Source organism: Chlamydotis macqueenii, chromosome 18, assembly GCF_036417535.1.
Source record: "Chlamydotis macqueenii isolate bChlMac1 chromosome 18, bChlMac1.mat, whole genome shotgun sequence".
In the NCBI taxonomy this organism is placed as follows: domain Eukaryota; kingdom Metazoa; phylum Chordata; class Aves; order Otidiformes; family Otididae; genus Chlamydotis; species Chlamydotis macqueenii.
The window spans coordinates 11078930-11097742 of NC_141573.1; the positions used below are offsets into that span (position 1 = coordinate 11078930).

At 43.1% G+C, this 18813-nt stretch overlaps 2 protein-coding genes across 6 annotated transcripts in view; one reads left to right on the top strand and one right to left on the bottom strand.

Annotated features, from left to right (window-relative positions):
• QTGAL (queuosine-tRNA galactosyltransferase) overlaps nucleotides 1-12819 on the top strand; it is a 132429-nt gene extending 119610 nt beyond the window's left edge. For both annotated transcript variants that reach the window (XM_086762213.1, XM_086762211.1), the window contains 4 exons: nucleotides 2663-2731; nucleotides 4472-4546; nucleotides 9136-9224; nucleotides 11756-12819. In XM_086762213.1, coding sequence (XP_086618339.1) covers nucleotides 2663-2731; nucleotides 4472-4546; nucleotides 9136-9216 — 225 coding nt within the window. In that variant the 3' untranslated portion in view covers nucleotides 9217-9224; nucleotides 11756-12819. The remainder of the gene's footprint in view (nucleotides 1-2662; nucleotides 2732-4471; nucleotides 4547-9135; nucleotides 9225-11755) is intronic.
• Nucleotides 10434-18813, bottom strand: part of TBCD (tubulin folding cofactor D) — a 127564-nt gene continuing 119184 nt past the window's right edge. For all 4 annotated transcript variants that reach the window (XM_086762207.1, XM_086762206.1, XM_086762205.1 and 1 more), the window contains exons 37-40: nucleotides 18576-18663; nucleotides 16848-16957; nucleotides 13801-13885; nucleotides 10434-10720 (exon numbers count right to left, since the gene is read on the bottom strand). In XM_086762207.1, coding sequence (XP_086618333.1) covers nucleotides 10709-10720; nucleotides 13801-13885; nucleotides 16848-16957; nucleotides 18576-18663 — 295 coding nt within the window. In that variant the 3' untranslated portion in view covers nucleotides 10434-10708. The remainder of the gene's footprint in view (nucleotides 10721-13800; nucleotides 13886-16847; nucleotides 16958-18575; nucleotides 18664-18813) is intronic.

Here is an 18813-nt window from a genome sequence, read left to right on the forward strand (position 1 = left end):
GGATTATGATTATTGGTGATCTAGTGATACAAGAACATCTTTGGTTCTCAAACACCATTTATGCACAAGTCAGGGGTTTGTGTTAGATCTATTATAACCTGCTAAAGGTGAACGGTGTGGTGCTTCCCAGCACAGATCTTACAGCTGACTTCTCAATTACTGACATTAAAGCATAGATAGAATTTCAATTTACCTTATGTCGGGAGTCTTAGTGTTTTGGTTTCTTTTTTAAAATCTATAGGAGTATAACTAGCTGAAAGAATAGCTACGATTATTTTTAGATAAGTCAATGTATTGGACTGTATTTAGTCCCAGAACTCTGTTGGGTTGACAGTAAAGATACATCCTGCTAAATTTTGTTTATAATGATCACACCTTCTAGGACAGTAAAACATTAGTGGTGGAACTGAGATGTGCAGAATATTGGAGAATTTTAAAGGCGGTTAACACAAAATGCAAAGGATACAGCTAAGTAACCTCACTTTCCACAGTGGCTTCTGCTCATATATGTGTACATGTTTTTATACGTGTGGGTATGTACGCATATCAATAAGATGGGTAGAGGAAATCTTGGGATGTAGTTTACTGTGCTCGGTCTACACCATCTGATTTTTCAACTACAACAAAGCATTACAGTGGTCATGGAAATAGGGCCAGGGCTGTAAAGGGTATTAACCTCTGTTTTGGTGAATAAAGCAAGCCTAAGGAAGGTCCTGGTTCTTAGTCTTTGTGCCTGAAGGGGTTGCTTGTGTTTGCTGCTGTCCAGCCCAGCCTGCATCAGCCACAAAGACCTTGTATGATGTCTAATAACTTCCTAGTACTGCCCTGAGTTGCCTCCTTTCTTTCTATTTCCATTGTAACGCCTGAAACAGGGGAAGCGTCCTTAGTGCAACCCCTGCATCAGGATCATCCAAAGCAAAAGTCTAGACCTGCTGGTCTGTAACGCGATTCCTTTATTCCTTTCCATCCTAAAGTGAAAATTTAATGTTTCCTTAATGTTCTGTTCTTCATTTCTTTTGGTGCCTGCTTTCAAGCAGCCTGTTTTCCAGGTGTGAATGTCTGCCTCTGCGTGGTTCCAAGGGCTATCCCTGCCCACCCCCCCTCCAGTTTAGCAGCTGCATTTTCCACATTGACTTTGCACAGTGTTGGGGTTTAGCCAGATTTGTGGTCCCTTGATGTTTTTGTTTGTATTCTCTTTCCTTTGATGTTTAATGGAAGAACTGATATTATTCTATTATTCTATGATTCTACGGTATTTAAGGATTTGGACAGAAAACTGTTCCATTGGATAGTGGAAATATCTCCAAAGTATTTTTGATGTAGAAACACCTTTTACGTTGCAAGAGAATGCAGCTCTAGCTGGCCATTGCCTGAAAACCCACGTAACACGGTTCTGTTCCTCTGCAGTTCTGCCCTGGGGCTGGAAAGGTGGCACTGCATCCGGAGTGAGACAGCAAGAAAGGACGCAAAGGTTCAGCATTATGACACCAGTGCTCTCGTGTCTGTGTTTTCCTCTGCACAAACAGAATGAGGTCACTTTAGGTGAAAGAAAACTGTCTTAATCGCAGGAGGAAATTGTGGGAGAGATTTGTAGACACAGTAAGCAAGCCAGCCTTTTGCAGCCATCTCTAACTTAATAAATTAATAAACAGCTGTTAGACTTTTCAAATTTTCTCAGCAGTAAGTGTTGTTAATCAATTTTTAATGGAACAATTAAGGTAGGAACACTGCTCTCCAGCTTTCACCAGAATAATTGATTTCTGCCAGACCTTAACTATATTAACTGTTCTGCTTCAGTGTAAGAGTTCTGTGTGGACAGTATGAGTAGATTCGATGGAAGTCAGAGGAAAACACAGCTACATTTATTTTTAGAAGTCTTCCAAAATGTTACTGGCAACCTAATGGTTCAAAAATGAGGCCACGGTGTGTTTTGGATTGCAGGCATTTATTCTGCCTGCATATTTATGAGGAATGCAAATAAAAAAAACATCTGAAATATTTGGCAAGTAGGGTTACAAATAATGCTTCCGTAACCACAGTAAGAATAACCAAAATGAAGCAGTAATTATTTGTGTTTAAACATCAAATCTGCTGAACTTTTCAGTTGAAAAATTCAAAGTCCAAAACCCTGAGAATTCCCAAATGTGGTGTGTTATGACCATGAATTGAGGCTGGTATCACCAGAGCATCCGAAGCAATGGTGCAGCACTCGTCTCCTGAGTGTCTGGTGGTGGAGCGTACGCTTGGGGTGGGCAGGAGGAAGAGGGTTTGTGTTATCTCATCTTGGGTGTTCAGTGGGAGTGCCACGATGCGGAGATGCGGAGGCTAGTCTCTGTCTTTAGTTTAGTTAGCACATCACTGAGGATGAAGTTGATCATCTCATATGTGTTTTCTCTTACGCGGTCAGTAGCTTAGATCCCTTGTTCTCATGTTCGTCAAAGCATAAGGTGCTCGTAGACTACGGCAAAATTTCCCCATCTCCTTAAGATACACCTAGAAAGGATGTAACAAATTTTTAAGCTCTGTAGGAGGACTAGGGTACATTGCCCTATTCCTGTGTTCGTCCATGTGCCTGTAGCATTACTTACAGAGATGCACTACAGGTGAAATATCTGCTGGTAGCAAAGAATTGTACTGAAATGCTCTGCTGCTGTTTTCCCAGGTAACTGCATTTTGTGATGTTGATGAAAAGAAAATAACAAAAGGATTCTACACTTACGAAGAATCTGAGGTCAGTTGTAACTACTCTTCCATTCTTTACTGTGATCTGGAAGTATTCTGGGAAATGAAGGAATGCATCACTTATTTTAAATGTTGTTTAGAAGGCTAGGTAGCAGGGGATTGACACTGGAGTGCAGTCTCTGGAGCCAGAAATACAGACCTCGCACTCACCGAAGTCAGTTTAGAAAGACAAAAATGTATATAATCTGAAAGGATTCTGATAACAGAGTAAAACATAGCCTGCGCTGACAGTTTTTTCTCTTTAAGTGGGAGTAGAATTTAGCTCATGATGGATAAAAGTCAAATATCTATTAAAATAAAGAAAGCTTCTGTGATTAATTGTAGCCTCTCTGTTTATTATAGATATACTGTGTCTGAATAAAACTTCAGTAGGTTCCTTGGGAGCTAAAATTGTAGGCAGCAACATTTATTCCCTAGACAAAGCAGCATGATATTTAATGGCAAAAACCAAACTATATAGAAAACCAAATGTTGTCGTGTTGTAGTATTAATTTCATGGTAGCAATTAGCTCAAGACCTGGAGTAAAGTTTCATCCGGATTCAGTCCCTACAAGAGTTGGTGAAAAGACAGTACTTGGTTTCACTGGGTGTTGGATCGGATCCTTGAGCGCAGTCTTCCCAGAGTGCGATCGGACGTTACGGCTCGGCCAGGCTGACTGCAGGGGTGGTCTGACTGCGCGCCCTGGCCTCAGCCACACACTCCCACCGCTTTGTTTATAATGGGTCTGGCAGTCTTGTGGCTAAAAGATGACTTGGTTCAGTTAGCTGATCTGGCAGAAAAGGAACCCTCAAAATAAAAGTTTTCCAGCAAGTTATCTTGTGAATCAAATTGCCCTGAGGTTCCATGATCCTTCTGTCTGATGGGAGTAGGACAGAGTGGTGGAGGGAGGGCTGCTCCTCAGATACAGCCTGTGGTTAGACTGGAGTAACTGTAAAATTCTGTACTGAGAAGCTAAGCAGTCCTTTCATCTGCATGAAGGCAATCGGAGTTCAGGATTTTGACCTGGAATACTGAGGACTCACTAACTACCAGTGCAGTAATACTGCCAGCATAATTGTTACAGATCCTGCACATTTGTCTTCCTAAGACATAGCCATCCTCTCAGGTCAGTAATAAAGGAGATTGTACTGCAGCCTGTTGGGAATCCTTAGAAAATCCATGGTGAAGTCCCAGTTACATATAAGCCATTTATTTAACAGCTCCCACTGCGAGGGAAAGATTCTCCTTTGTATTTACTATTGTGCCTGCTCTGATGCTTCTCTGGCGGCACAGTAAGGTGAAGCAGCTCACTAAAGTGACAGAAAATTAACCTCCCAAAAAAAGAAAGGACATGTTTTTTATGGGGTAGGCTATTTAAGCAGCATACCTTGCAATCAGGCCAAAGAGGGAATTGTTTGGGAAAGGGCTAAAAGTAGAGGCTGGAGGTAAGGAAGAAGCAGTGGAGGAGAGGAGTGAGACCTTTTCCTTTCAACAGCAGAAAGCTCTTAATTCAGGTCTGGTGTCATGTGTAACGTCATTCAGAGAGCCACAGCTGTACTGACAGACTACGGTAAGAGGATAAGGGGTACTTGAAATGACTGGCAAAATAACAAGGGGAAGCATATGACCAGCTGGACTATTTAGCATGAGGACTCAAAGTAATTTTTTCCCACTTTAGTAGCTTCTAAAACCAAGCTAACAAGTAACCTTGTGTGCCTCTCTCCTGAACTGTGCTGCTTTTTCCTGCAGGAGAGACCAAAACCAAAAATTCCCATATGTCACTTCCGAGACGCGACTCCACCTTTCATCATCTGCGTGAAGCTGGTGAGTGCCACCTTCAGCCCTGGCTTTATGTGCAATGGATGAAATGAAAATGAATTATGAAAATGAATTTCTATTTACTGTAAGTAAAGCTTCCCAGAAGCTTTTACTACGCAGCTATGCAACTGAATGGCCTTTTTATCAAATTGATTGTGCAAAGTATTTCAGGGACTTAAAATGGCAGTGTTAAGTAAAGTAGTATGAAGAATAATAAAAGGTACAGCTTCTGTAAAGGAGCTTGGGTCTGGTTTGCTTTCTTGCCGAGCAACATTATATGCACAGATGAGCATATACAGTCGGCCAGCCGGCCTCATCTGTTCCTAATATTTCGCAGCAAAGGCTTTGTTTTTGAAGTCAGACCTTAAAAGCCGTTTTGTTTGGCACTGCCAGTTCTGAAGCCTCTTCTGTGCCTGACTGTGGTAACTTTCTTATTTCAGCTGCTTTAATTGACCTAATAACATAACTGGAAGGTGATAGCCAGCAGTTACTTTGCTGTTATAGTTAAAATAGCAAAGCACGGTGTATCGGGTAAGACAGGTTTTAAAGCAAAATAGCAAATACATTCTAGTAAATTAGCAAACGCTAGTAAAAAAGTCTCTAGCAGTAACCAAAACCTGTAGGTACACACAAACACCGCCATTCTAACGCTGTGCTAGATCTGTTTGAAGATCAGATTGGCCACTGAGCATTTTCTACTTGCTGATCACAGAACACTACAGGCCATAGTATCGTTTAAGTAATATGCAGTGTTTGCTTTGGAAATACAATTTGACCTCCTTGAAACAATTTCAGAGTTTGTAAAGCTGCTTTCAAAGATCAGATCTAGCTGAGTCTCACCTGGTGCAGTCTGCTTTTAAGCTATCTCTCTCAACTTTACGGTCATATCTGAGATCGTAACCGTGAGTTGTTCAGCCAGACTGAAGGTACCTTAGGGCATTATCATATACTGTTGGTTGATAAACTCTTGGATAAGCTAGTAATATTACAACTAACTTAATTTTTCATACTACAAATAATGGTGGGTGGAAGTCCCTAGACAAAACATCTGTGCAACCTGTTATAAAATGCATTTAATTTGTGAAGCCCTTACACTGAGACTATTATACAACATTTTGCCTGAACGCTCTGGCCCGTGGCTTCAGTGGGGATTTCAGTTTGTTTTTCCACTCGTGGCCATTTTCTACTTGCTGATCACAGAACACTACAGGCCATAGTATCGTTTAAATAATATGCAGTGTTTGCTTTGGAAGTACAATTTGACCTCCTTGAAACAATTTCAGAGTTTGTAAAGCTGCTTCTAAACTCTGTCTCTGAAGCAGCTCACTTTACAGGAGAATTTAAAGTCAGTAGCCGTTCATATGGAGCCAGATCTCTAGAAACTGCAAGCCAGTTGTCTCCCTACCCCTCTCACTTCATGATCCAATTACAGAGTTGACTGCTGTGCAGGTTGGTGTGGTAAGGGCTGATGGCAAAAACTCCCTGGTGCAGAGGTGACTGAAGATCAGCGTGCAGGGAGTTCCAGCAGCTCTCCACGCTGGGAACACAGAATGGTGTTTTCTACAGATTTTAAACATATTGATACTTGTTAATCATACGAACCTCACAGTACACCTGTGTCATTATTATTATTTCAATATTTTGAAGACAGAGAATCAGGTTGTTAGAAAAACAAAATTTATAATACAGAACTGAAACCGAACTTTTCTGTTAGCGGTGCCTAATACCCTACGGTCACCTGAGAAACCACAGGCAACCTAAGAACAAAATAAAACCATGAATATATCTCTACCAGAGTGCAGGAAGTGTAAAACCCAGTGGAGAGAGAAGAGGCATCAGAGGTGTCGGGGCAAGTAGTTTGTTCAGCAACCCAGCTCTGTCTCAGGTCATGCGGCAAGCAAACAGACAAACCCCCGTGAACGTACGGACATCTCTTGCGTGGACAGCTGTCAGTACAACAGCTACAGCCGAGCTCCCTGGTGCACGGAAGCGTTGGAAGTTTATGTAAGGCAGAACTAGCTGCAGATCCTCTTTAGCTAATGTCTTAAACCACAGTCAGTAACAAATCCCTAAACATCCCTGACTTCCAAATTTAGCTTTATTATTCATCGACGTAAGTTCATCAGCATCCTTCAGAGGAAGAAAGTGTCCTGGGGCCTTACTGCCTTTTCTTTTCCTGTTCATGGGAGAGGATTATTTTTAGTTTTGACACAAACAAAACCTGCATGTTTATATGCAGCTCTACGAGGGTAATTTTGAAGATTAGATATGTTTATTAAGTGGGTTGTTTGCAAGAAGCAACTCTGCTGGCCATGTACTTGCAGCAGTGTTTGCTTATTTATGTTTCCAGGCAGTTCCTCCCCTGCTAGCATGGGCAGTACTGTGTTACCATATAGAATCATTTTGAAGAAGCCATCATCCTTTGTGATCTTTGCTCAGTTTGTGTTTTCAAATGGCTTCCCAGAGGGCTGTAGCTGGGGGTGTGTGTGTGGCTGTGTGACTTTCTGCTGAAGAGAATGAAATTGTGACTTTAGCTCTTCAGAACGGCGGAGCAGCCTGTAGAACCACTTCACCCGAGGGTCCGCACTGTCTATGTTCTCTCGCTTTGAGGTGAAAACAAAATGCTTAGAAACCACGTACTGTGCCCCGGTCTGGCACGTACCCAAGTGCTTGAAATGAAAGCGATTTTTATTTTTCAGTCTCAGTAATTAAACTAGTTTGATTGTGTAAAGTTTTCAGTAAATTTACTCTTAGACCAGTTGTGGCAAAACCCTGCCTTGTTCTGTCACCTCAGGCTTGTGCTCTGGGAACGAAGATTTGTTTTTAATTCCCCTGCTTAATTTAGCATCTGAGCTCTTTTCTATTTTTTTCTCTAAACCCTTCTTTAGAGCAGGTTGATTTTTCAGCAGGCAAAACGCAACTGTTTTGTACCCTATGTCCTAACCTGGGAAATCTTGGGTTTATGACATCATTAGTAGAGGCGAAAGGTTGTAATTAAGGCCTACAGTTTTGAATAAAATTCCCCGTTGACGAGAGTGGTGGGTTATGCAGATGGACCAGTGACAGTTTGGGATCTTAACTGACTTGCAAACCTAGGACCCAGTCCCTCAAAGTATTAAATGCCATCAAATAGTCTTGTTTTCAAGAAGTAGTAAGAAAAAAAAAAGTACTTGATGTCTTTCACAAGCAGGGCCTTATGGCTCAGGTAAGAAACTGGTTACCTTGGGTAAGTGGAGCCCTTGCTGAAAAGCCCAGTGCCATGGGACTTTCCTGCCCTTCTCCAAATCAGTCATTAGCTATTCTTATTTTTTTTTTTATGGTTAGTAACATCAGACCTCAATTATGACTTTTATGACTGGTAGTTATGGTTTTTGTTGAAGTTCTGGATCAGATTGTCAGCTTTGCCTTTGTTGGCAGTGCCGGTGAAATCAGAAGAACGTGGCAGGTAGATGAGCATCACAGAGGAGAAAGGGGAGTTGAGCTGTGATCCCGAGGCACAGCGTTTGGTTTGGGCAGGAGGTTTGACACCTACATGGGCAGCGTTTCCTTTCCTGTATAAATACAGGCAGCAGGAACACCGCAGAGGTCTGGAGGAGGGAGGACAGCTCGGTTTGTTGTTAGAGTCCCTGGTGGGCTGGCTGTGTTGTGAAGGCTTCCAAGCAACACCCAGATGCTGTGAGCACGTTCGTACGCAGATCAGCTGCTGGGAAGCTGGATGTACGCTCCTCCACGAGAGACGGAAAGCTTCGTTTCTGAACTCACGTTCAGTAAAAATCCCAGAGTGATTTTTGGAACCTAGTTATGCTAGCCAGAGTCTAGTGTTCTGCCTCCTTTAATTCCAGTTTCAGCTGGACTCTGGTTTTGTAACTTCCTGTCCTGAACACTTGCAGTACTGCTGCGTGTTGTTACAACGCCAATATTGCTGCTCTGGCCCAGCCACAAGAAATCTCTTTACCTCCCTCCTATATACCTAGTGTAAGCTTTAGTTCCTTTTTATTTGGTGACATTCCTGAAGATCAGAAGTAAGGACCCCAGGAAGGCCAAAGCAGAAACACTCAGAAAGGCTGAGGTTGGGATGTTTCCTCAGTGACATCACTGCCTTGCGAGACTGCGCATGAGGCGAACCTCCCGGGTTCCTGCTCAGATAACGTAACTTTAACTATGCAAAGTATTTCAGTTGTCTGATGAAAGGTCTGTTTCCTCAGACAAGCTAATTATTGTTCAAAAATCTACAGAATTCACTCTTTTGTCAGACTCGTTCCCTTGGTCCAGTCTCTGAAAACGGCTGCAGCAGCAAACAAAACCTGGAGCAAGCCGGCTGCAGGCTGTGCAGTGTCATCCTTGCCCTCAGCAGCAGGAGATGGAGTTGTTTACTGGCACCCCTCACACACACCACAAGCCTATTAATTTGAACACTGTTTTCAACATACACTTTATTTTTGAGTGGAACCATTTCTTCTGAGCCTTGGTTTATTTTTGTGTAGCTCTGCCAACGGGACTGACTTCCTTCTGTGGTCTGAAGAACCAAATTATCCAAACCTGTTAGGACCTGAAGTGAGTGTGGTTGATCTCATTCTCTGTTTCTTCCCTCACAGGATTTGACAGGTGGAGCATTTGAAACAAACCTGGAGACGCTGAACTTGAAGGAAGGGCTGGATTATTATCACTTTAACTGAAACCCAGGGTAAGGCAGTGCTACTGAAGTGTGTTATCCTCCATGTATCTGTGTGTGCGAAGGCCAGCGTGTTAGAATTTTTTAGTTATTTGTGCCTCATTAACTTAAACCTTTCTCCTGAGTAACCCCTTCAAAGGGAGGTCCCAGTAACAGCAGGGATAATGCTATTTGCACATTTTACTGTTGCACACCACTTGTGTGCAAACTCAGTTTGATTGTTAAATTGTATTTCTAACTGAAGAACCATCAAATACAGGCCATAAGATCCAAAGAGGACTGGTACCATAGGGAAGCCTGAGAAATGCAGCAAGCACAGCCTACGACCATGGGCAGTTTACAGAGAGGGTTCTGCCAAACAGTGCTTGGGGCCCTCAACCAGTCCCTGCCAGTGGCTCCTTTCCTGCTGCTGGGAGCAGCAGCTGGTGCTTGTGGAGCTCTGCACAGGGCCAGCACGGACACTCAGCTGTGGCATCCATAAATTCTATTAAATAACAGAATTTCTAGGTATCTTCTTAAAAAGGAAAAGTACTCAGAGTGAGACAGGTTGCCATTCTGGAAATGAGCACTTGCAGTGGAAGATTGCTGCAGGCTGTAGCAGGTACTTCACCGAGAAGTTTTTAGCTCCTCAGCCTGAATGTTTCCTTCTTTTCACCTCTCCATAGCTGTACACACACACACAGAGCCACTGTTCTGCTTGTGCTGGGATAGTGGGATTTAATTAGAACCATCAAATAACACAGTGTAATTGGAACATCATGCTGCCTGTGCGTTCGTCCTCCCCCTCCCTCCAGGTAAATGTTAGAGCCGTGCCGCTGTACAGTCAGTAAGAAATGGTCTAACTTCCTATCCGCTGCCTGAAGTACTGAGTCACCTCTGTACTCTTCAAGGGAAAAAAAATAAAGCTTCAGTTGTTAAGGCCAGTTTACCACAGAAACATTTGCTTGAATCAGTTATAGAAAGAGCTAGAAAGAGAGGCCTTGACTGGCTGAAGTGCAACCTGGATTTTTTTTTTTGTTCGACCAATGACATAGGAATGACAGACTTATACACAGAGATACGTTATGTTCAGGAATTTCATTATCACTAAGCGTTGCCGTTCTTAACTCTGAAACACAAGAGACTAACGCAGCAAGTCAGGTTTAACACCTCAGGTTGTACAGCAAGCGCAGGCTGAGCGGCTCCGTGCAGAGCTGCAGACAAATCACCGACATCAAAACCCCAGGTCAGCTGTGACAGGAGAATGAAGAGAACTCGCCATCTTGTGGCTACAAAGGATGACTTAAAACCTGAAACGTAATGAATCTTTGCTGCTTTCCTATGGCATAGCTGCACAGTGCTGCCAGACGGAACCCGTGCCTTTCTTTTGTTCAACAGCGCGGCTCGTGCTGGGAATCCAGTTTGCCAGGGTGCTGCTGCACAAACTCTTCCAGTCCTAACGGCACCTGACCCAAGAGCGTCGGTTTACAAAGCAGCAGCCAGTGCCTGCGGCTTCCTTACGCTGAACTCTGCAAGGGAGAATGAGGAGAGAAAAAAAAAAAAGTCACATGGAGAAGCACATCACGATTTTAACAGCATCCCAATTGTGTAATTAAGTCACCTAAATGGAGAAGGAATGATAGCCATGCAAAGTGATCATATTTACAGTCCTTTCTAACACCTTAATTTTTAACCACCCTTTAGCAAACTTCATTTGTACAAGTTTTAAAGGAATGCTAAGTGTTGATTTCATATGAAATTAACTTCATTCAGCTTCTCACAGTGTTACGCTTGGCTTCCTCTACTGCTCTTGGGATATGGAGCTTGTAAAGGAGAGCAGAGCGCTGTGCGCTCGTGTGTGAGCACGGGCTGGCTGCTGGGGACACCTGGCCAGCAACGTCCTTCACCTTCAGCGAGTACCGCTCCCAGTGTGAACTCCAGCAGCTCTCCTCAGGGCAGCTGCAGGCGTAACTTTCTGCTAACAGTCACACTAACTACTTGCTTATGTTAAAAGAGGAAGAAAATGTGAAGTTCCAAATTCAGCACACAACTTGCAGAGCGCACATGACCCTTTCTGTAACAGTCCATCTGAAATACTTGTCTGTGTATTTGGCTATTTCTTATTCTTTTGTTTATAGTAGATACAGTTTGCTCCTAACTTGTCTGTCTTCTCAGTCTCCAGTAATTAAGGAGTTTAAATAAGTTGTTTTTGAGATCAGGGAAAGTTCATCTTCATTTTGAACATAACATTTCTATTAGTTGACTAGAAAACCTTGAAACAGCAATGCTCAGGTCAGCTTTTGCTCTAAAAACAATTCCTTGTATGGGCTCGAGGCTCAGATCCTTGTTTTCCAAAAGTACAAAAATGTTAGCTGCAGGTTCCTTGGGACTGTACGAAGAGCAGAAAGCTGAAGACATGTCTTGGTAAGAACACGAAGATGAGCAGAGGAAACTACTACAGGGACCGCAGGATGTCTTTCATGGTTATTGCTAAGGTATTAGTCTCTGACCCATTTTTAAAATATATTTTTTAACATATACATATCTATTTATATCAATGACAGCTCCAACATAGGATCTGCTGCCATGAGAAAGCATCTTCAGTGTAAAGGATTACCAGAATACTGCACAGGAGGAACAGGCTGACCTCACAGACTCACAATGCAAAACCACCAAGAGCCAGTTCGACACGCACTGGGAAAATGTCAGGAGCTAAAATCACCTTCAGCCGCTGCGCAGGAGAAAAGACTTGGTGACTGGGCCACAGATGCTGCAGCTGTGAAACAGAGTACTGCCCTTCCAAAATGGGGCTGTGCAGAGCTGTGCTTTGCGTGATTCCAGTCATGAAAATAAACTTAATGGTGTGCAGGTATTTTAATGAGCAAATGAAAGGAATGAAGAGCCACTCTTAGAAAAAACTCAGGAAGACAACTGCACGGGTGATGTTTCTGAATTCTAGAATAATTACAATGGACACAACTTTCTAGAATTAGAAGCAGAACAACAAAAAATTAAAAGGCCAAGAATAAATTGATATACCACTGGTTTTAAACTTAATCAGGTTACAGAAATGATTACATGCCAAGTGTTTTCACCTTGTCTTGTATTACTCAAAGTAAAAATAATTTTTCTTTGTAAATTATCATGTTAGCACATGTTCTCTAAGAACGAATATTGCAGCCTCTTCATCTTTGGAGCACAGAGGACAGGAACCCCTCAGCAACTCTTACCAAAGCCAAGAATTCTGTATTTCTGAAATACTGAGCAGATGCGCACTTCCAAACTGGCTGCATGAAAATGAAATGGGACCTACATAGGTGGCGATATTGTCTGTCTTCTAATGAATGTATGAACTTTTCCATGATATTCTTCCTCTCAGGTGGTGTTGGAATCCTGTGGCTTGCACAACCACATTGTAATTTTGTTGTTGAAAGGGACTGGGAAGCTTTTATCCTTTTTCTTTCCCCAGAAAGCGCGGACGAACACATCTGTGCTGTGTTATTTCTTTCTTGTGTTTTCTCTGAGTAAGATGTCACATTACAAGTCTGGAATTTTTTCAAGAAATGAGACTGCAAGGGCTTATGACAGCAGTCTCCAGCAATTTCATACATTCTGGCGGAAGCGGTGAGAACACCAGAGGGACCTGGACAGGCTGGAGAGGTGGGCCCGTGCCAACCGCATGGAGCTCAACCAGGCCAAGTGCAAGGTCCTGCACCTGGGTCATGGCAATCCCAGGCACAAATCCAGGCTGGGTGGGGAATGGATTGAGAGCAGTCCTGAGGAGAAGGACTTGGGAGTGCTGGTGGATGAGAAGCTCAACATGAGCAGGCAATGCGCCCTTGCAGCCCAGAAGGCCAACCGCATCCTGGGCGGCATCAAGAGGAGCATGGCCAGCAGGTCGAGGGAGGTGATTCTGCCCCTCTGCTCTGCCCTGGTGAGACCCCACCTGCAGCACTGTGTCCAGCTCTGGAGCCCCCAACATGAGAAGGACATGGACCAGTTGGAGAAGGTCCAGAGGAGGCCATGACGATGATAAAAGGGCTGGAGCACTTCTCCTATGAGGACAGGCTGAGAGAGCTGGGGCTGTTCAGCCTGGAGAAGAGGAGGCTCCGGGGAGACCTGATAGCGGTCTTCCAGTGCCTCAAGGGGGACTACAAGAAAGATGGGGAGAGGCTGTTCAGCAGGGCCTGTTGCAACAGGACAAGGAGTAATGGTTTTAAAATAGAGGGAGGTAGATTTAGATTGGAAATTAGGAAAAAAATTTTTAGGATGTGAGTTATAGAACGCTCTCCCAGGTTGCCCGGAGAGGTGGTGGATGCCCCATCCCTGCAAACATTCCAGGCCAGGTTGGCCGGGGCTCTGAGCAACCTGATCTGGTTGGAGATGTCCCTGCTCCTGGCAGGGGGGTTGGACTGGATGACCTTTGAAGGTCCCTTCCAACCCTAACCATTCTATGATTCTATGACACTCCTCCCGCTGCACACCGATATATTAGTGACCCCGTCAAGAACTGCATCTGCTTCACCGAAGGATACAGCAGCTGTGATGGAGCATTGATCATCTCTGTGTTTCTGTAAAACCCCCTCAGGAGCACATTCCAGTACTTTACCTTGGATACCAGCTGCGGTCTGGGCACCTTCATGAGATCACAGAGACAGTTGCGCCGCTCTCTGACTACTGGCAATTCAGCTTCCCTGCGTGAGGAAGTATTTTACAGTTAATTCAAAAATTAAAGCCTGAAGTTGGCTCTATTCATACAAAGTCTTAAGCCATCCATGCCATTATTCCATCGCTATGCATGCACCCATACTCTCATGTGTGTTTCACATTGCAGAAGTTCTGTTGTGTCACACTTTTAGAATAATGTAACATTTTTTGTACCTTCTTAAGCCAGATAAACCATAAACACACAGCACATCTTCCAGAACTGACAGTTCCTGGTAAATGTCCAAGACTCTTCTTCTAGGCTTTTGTATTCAAAAAAACAACCAACAACAACAAAAAAAAAAAAAAAACCCCACAACAAAAAAACCCAAACCACTTACTGATACAGCCCTTTTGACTAAAGTTCCCTAAATTATTCTCTAAATTTGTAGCTCTTTTTTTTTGCTTTAGAAACCTTCACATCAAGAATTTAAATAAATACCACTGGATTTGCCCAACTTCTACAGGCTATAGAATTTTCTCCTGAAATGGAAAATCCAGACATAAAACTTCTGAGGCTTTTTAAAAGTTTCTGAGTTAGCGTGATGTCCATGAGATAATGTCCTCAAGAACTGTCAGTTACAAAAAGCCCCAGATGCCAACAATCCCTTCAGCCAACATTCTTTTCCATGTTGTAAAAAAACTCTCTCACTGGAATGCTGTGAGACTGCTACTATTGCTCACCAATTCAGCAATTTATTTTCTTTTTCTTAAGTAACAACTGGAAATGGGCTATTAAAAATTTAACTACAGAGAAAAAGAGTCAAGGGCAAATTAGAAAGAACCTGAGCTGCTGCTGCTTTATTATTATTATTATTTTTTTTAAGAAGACACCTTGGACAATTTATCATATTTAATACTTTTATCATATTTAATACTGGAAACCGTGCTGTAGCTAAACAAAAGTTGTTATTTATAGCGTAATGTGTTTAAACTTTGGTTTACACAATTGTGTGGTTCCACCAAGGAACAATACACGCATGCCAGTAATGACAGTTTTCCCCAAATACTGATTCTCCTTTGGCTTCCTGACATTAACGCGTGGTGCAATTCAGAATTTACTGTGCTTGTTTTAGCGCCGAGAGTGCTTGAGAAGAACAAGCAGCTCTCCCTGACACTCAGCAATGACTTCAAAAATCTGCTTTTGTAAACAGTTCCAATCTACCAAGATAAAACAATTAAGTTTTAAGTAAACCAGCTCTTCAGCTTTCATTGTGGCCCAAGGGACACACTGCAGCAGGGCACTTCGAGCAAGCCCTGGCCAAAGACAGAGGAAAGCAGGCAGCCAGTCCCACCTCATAAATGCGAAGGTGAAACAGAGTACGTCGTTCTCTGCAGTGGTGCTGAGGAAGTATTTTCCCGTGTTTTGGTAACCAACCCAGTTATGAGTAGCGCTGCACTACCACTGCTTTTTCTGTAGCAGTTTGGTGTGTGCCACTTCTAATTTCGGTACTGTAAACATCCCCTTGTGACAGCAGCGATCTAATCCACGCTGTTGTTTCTGTTAGCAAATGCCTTCTGTAACTTCTGCTCCTAAATTCGGAGCTCAGAAGCAAGCACTGACACACCAAACCCAACGCTGCCCAGCAGGATGCAGCTAAGCGAGGCGTTGAACAGCGAGGCAGAGCTGTTGTTGATAACCAGTTCTTACAATCTGAGCGCGTTATTCTAATTTTATACTAGAAAATTCAGAAAACCAGCAGCAGCCATCCCTTGCAATAACAAATTTAGGTTTCCTTTCCCACATACAAAGTTACTTAAGCTCAAGCACAGAAATAGAATAGAAATTAAATAGAAGTTAAAGAATGTAAGCATACAGTCTGAAAATATGTAAACTACAACCTTAAGGTGCATTTGTCCTTTGAACATATTTAGGTTATTTTTTTTTCCATGAAATGTCAATGGAGACAAAAAGCCATTTAAATAATGCCTGAATAAATTATTATTAATTTTTTTTTCTATCTGTCTGTTCTCATGCGTTAACTTTGACGACGGTTTGCGGCAGCGTGTTAGGCCAGTCGAGCCATGACCCAGGAGAGTTGTCTGTGTCAAGGAAAAATGTTTAACGTGGCAGCAAAACTAATAAACTAATTAGCATCTTAAAACTCTGTGTTTCCTCAGATACCTGAGGCATGCAGTCACGTTTCCAGGTGACTATAATGCACAATGCTAAAACTTGCCAAATAGGAAAAACAGAGTGCCGAAATTCTGGAGCGTTCCCTACTCCTGTCACTTCCAAGGTGCTGCCAGAACGAGTTCCTGCCCCTGAAGGACTTTGCTGCTTTGGTGAGTGTTGCTCAAGAAGATCAGGGCCCTGTTCCCCCTGCACTGGGAAGAAGCTAATGTTACAGGTAACAGTAGGTAAAAAAATAATTCCATTATATAAAAGTGGCTGTTTAATTCCTGCAATCACGTGCTTGGGAAATGCCTGAAGTGTTCCACTGCAAAATATTTGCTTGAATACAACATTTGTAATGTTTTGAGCAATTACATTTCATGGGAGATTTGAGCTGTTCTGCTAATTCTGTTGTTTTCCAGCTTGCAGAGATCCTTCCTTTCCCAAAATCCTGCCAGTGCTCTTCAATGCCAAGAAACTGTCGGTGCAGTTGAAGCTTGACTGTTTGCACAGCCCAGTCTCTCTCTGTTTCATGGACAGTTTCCAAGATCTCCTCCCTTTTCATGTTGTTAGAAAAATATGGATATTTTACTTCATCTAGTGTCATTTTATACACAGCACTTCCAGTGGGACAATATACTGCAAGTTCTTCAGCGCAGAATTCTTTTCAGCCAGCTTTTCTGGCCTACAGGCAATAAATCACTAAAACAACGGTATTGTTTCTTACAGATTCCTTGCCATTAGTGTTCAAAGGCATGGACTTTTTTTTTTTTTTTAATTCAGTGGTACAGGAGTTATTTCAGCCCTTATTACAGTCTGGCACCCAATTCACTTACCAGTTGGTATCGCTGAGAATGGTCACAACCTCGTCCATCGTGGCAGGCTCGACGACATCACTGTAGGTTATCAGCATTTCGTAAACCTGACTGGCTGTTGTTTTCCGGATCTACGGGAAGAGCCAGAGGAACCCTCAGTAAAGCGTCCGGAGTCCGGTACGGAAGAGCCCAGTGCCAGTACTGGTACTGGTTTCTCACGCTGACAATCATTTTACGGCAGACACGTTGCAATACTCAGCACTACAGCCTGTTGTGGCCTCCCACAGTGATTTGCTGCAGGAAGGGACTTTGCTTCTGCACCTCAAGGCAATCCCTGCTACTACCATCAGTGTATTTTCACTGAACTTTTGCGAGATGTCAGATTAAGATCTGTCCCCCACAGGGAACAAGTTCAAATGGTTGAGAACGGCCCCACTGGAGCATTTCTTCTCTTGGAGTGACTCCCTGAGCCAGAGCTGGCTCTAACTTGGCTTGCTGCAGGCCCACCAAACAGATAGGTTTCCCAGTCTGGAGACTGTAAGAGTCAGCAAAACTCTTTAAGAAATTATAGGGTTACTTCTGGAGTAGTAGTGCCAAATTAAATTGACTCATCTGTAAAAACATATTTATGATGTAAAACACGAAATTCAAACGCTCTTCCTTCAGTCCTCCCAAGTCCATTGTGCCTTTCCTGCAAAGAATTATTCGTGTAGCAAGTACGCACAACATGGAAACAGTTGGACTAAAAATCTGAAGGATCAAACTTTGCTGAGTACTGTATGATTTAACCTTATCAAAAAGCAATCGGCAAAAGCAGTCAGTGTTAGAACAAACAACGTGGGTTTGCGTTGGCCAGAGACCAGGCTATTCACTGTGTTCTCAAACCGCTTTAAGACCTCACGGGTTTTCACGCTCCTTCTACGCGCCTTCAATTGCTTCTGACAGCCTTTGTTTCTCCTACGCAGCACGACTATGGATGCAGCTTCACGGCCGCCTGCTGCAGTGCGAGTCCTCACCTACGGGACATCCACAGAAGCTTCCAGGTGAAACCCGTGTTGAACACCAACGCCACGGCTGCTGTTGGACTTGTTTGGGTGTCAGCAGCAGCTGTAAGCCAGGGCTCCCGGGTCTTGTGCAGTGACCACAGCCCCTCTCTCAAAAACCTAAGTCAACACCAATTTGAAAGGACTAAGACCCCACATAGGATCTTCTCTTACACATTCTGAGTAATAACTCAGGTTTTCTGCCCTGCTTCAGTTACTTATATGAAAAAGGTAAACGGCTGATAAGCTTTCCTGTGTTGCAGAAGCTTTCATCACAGCTGACAAAAAGATCAAACGCATTTTTCTTGAACCAGAACTACTACGGTGTTGCTACTCTCAGAAATATTGCAAAACTAGCAGTAATTTATCTGATGGGAGCTTTCAGGCACTCGGTGGTGAACAGATCTTCACTGTGCTGGGTGCTGTGTAAAAGCAACGACTACTTAGGCACCTAAATTGCTTCTAATTTCAAACAGTAAGGGCAGAAGGTAGAAAAGCAGTATGTGGGATAGTCAGGTACGCTGCGAGTATCCAGCAGCCTGTTTCAGGGGGCAGCACCGCAGACAGGTTTTATTTCTCACGTGTCTGCTATTACATACATTAATATCTCTCAGAAAGAATGCTGCTTTAATGTACTTTTAATTAGTTTACTTGCAAAGTATATTAAATAAAACATTTGATAACACACAGTGACTTCGATACTTACTACAGGAAACGGATGGCAAAGAAGGAGAAACAACTGAAATAAAACTCTCTCTCTCATGTCTCCTTGAAATTGAATCAGGCCACAAAATCTAGAAAATGTAAGGAAAAAAAAATAGATCTTGTGTGATGCTTGTGTTATAACTGCAAAAGCACATTTTGAGGATCGGGATGAAGATGCGTATGAGATAAAGGGCGGGAGGGGACGCTTCGCTACCGCCAGGAAATCTCAGTTGATACTC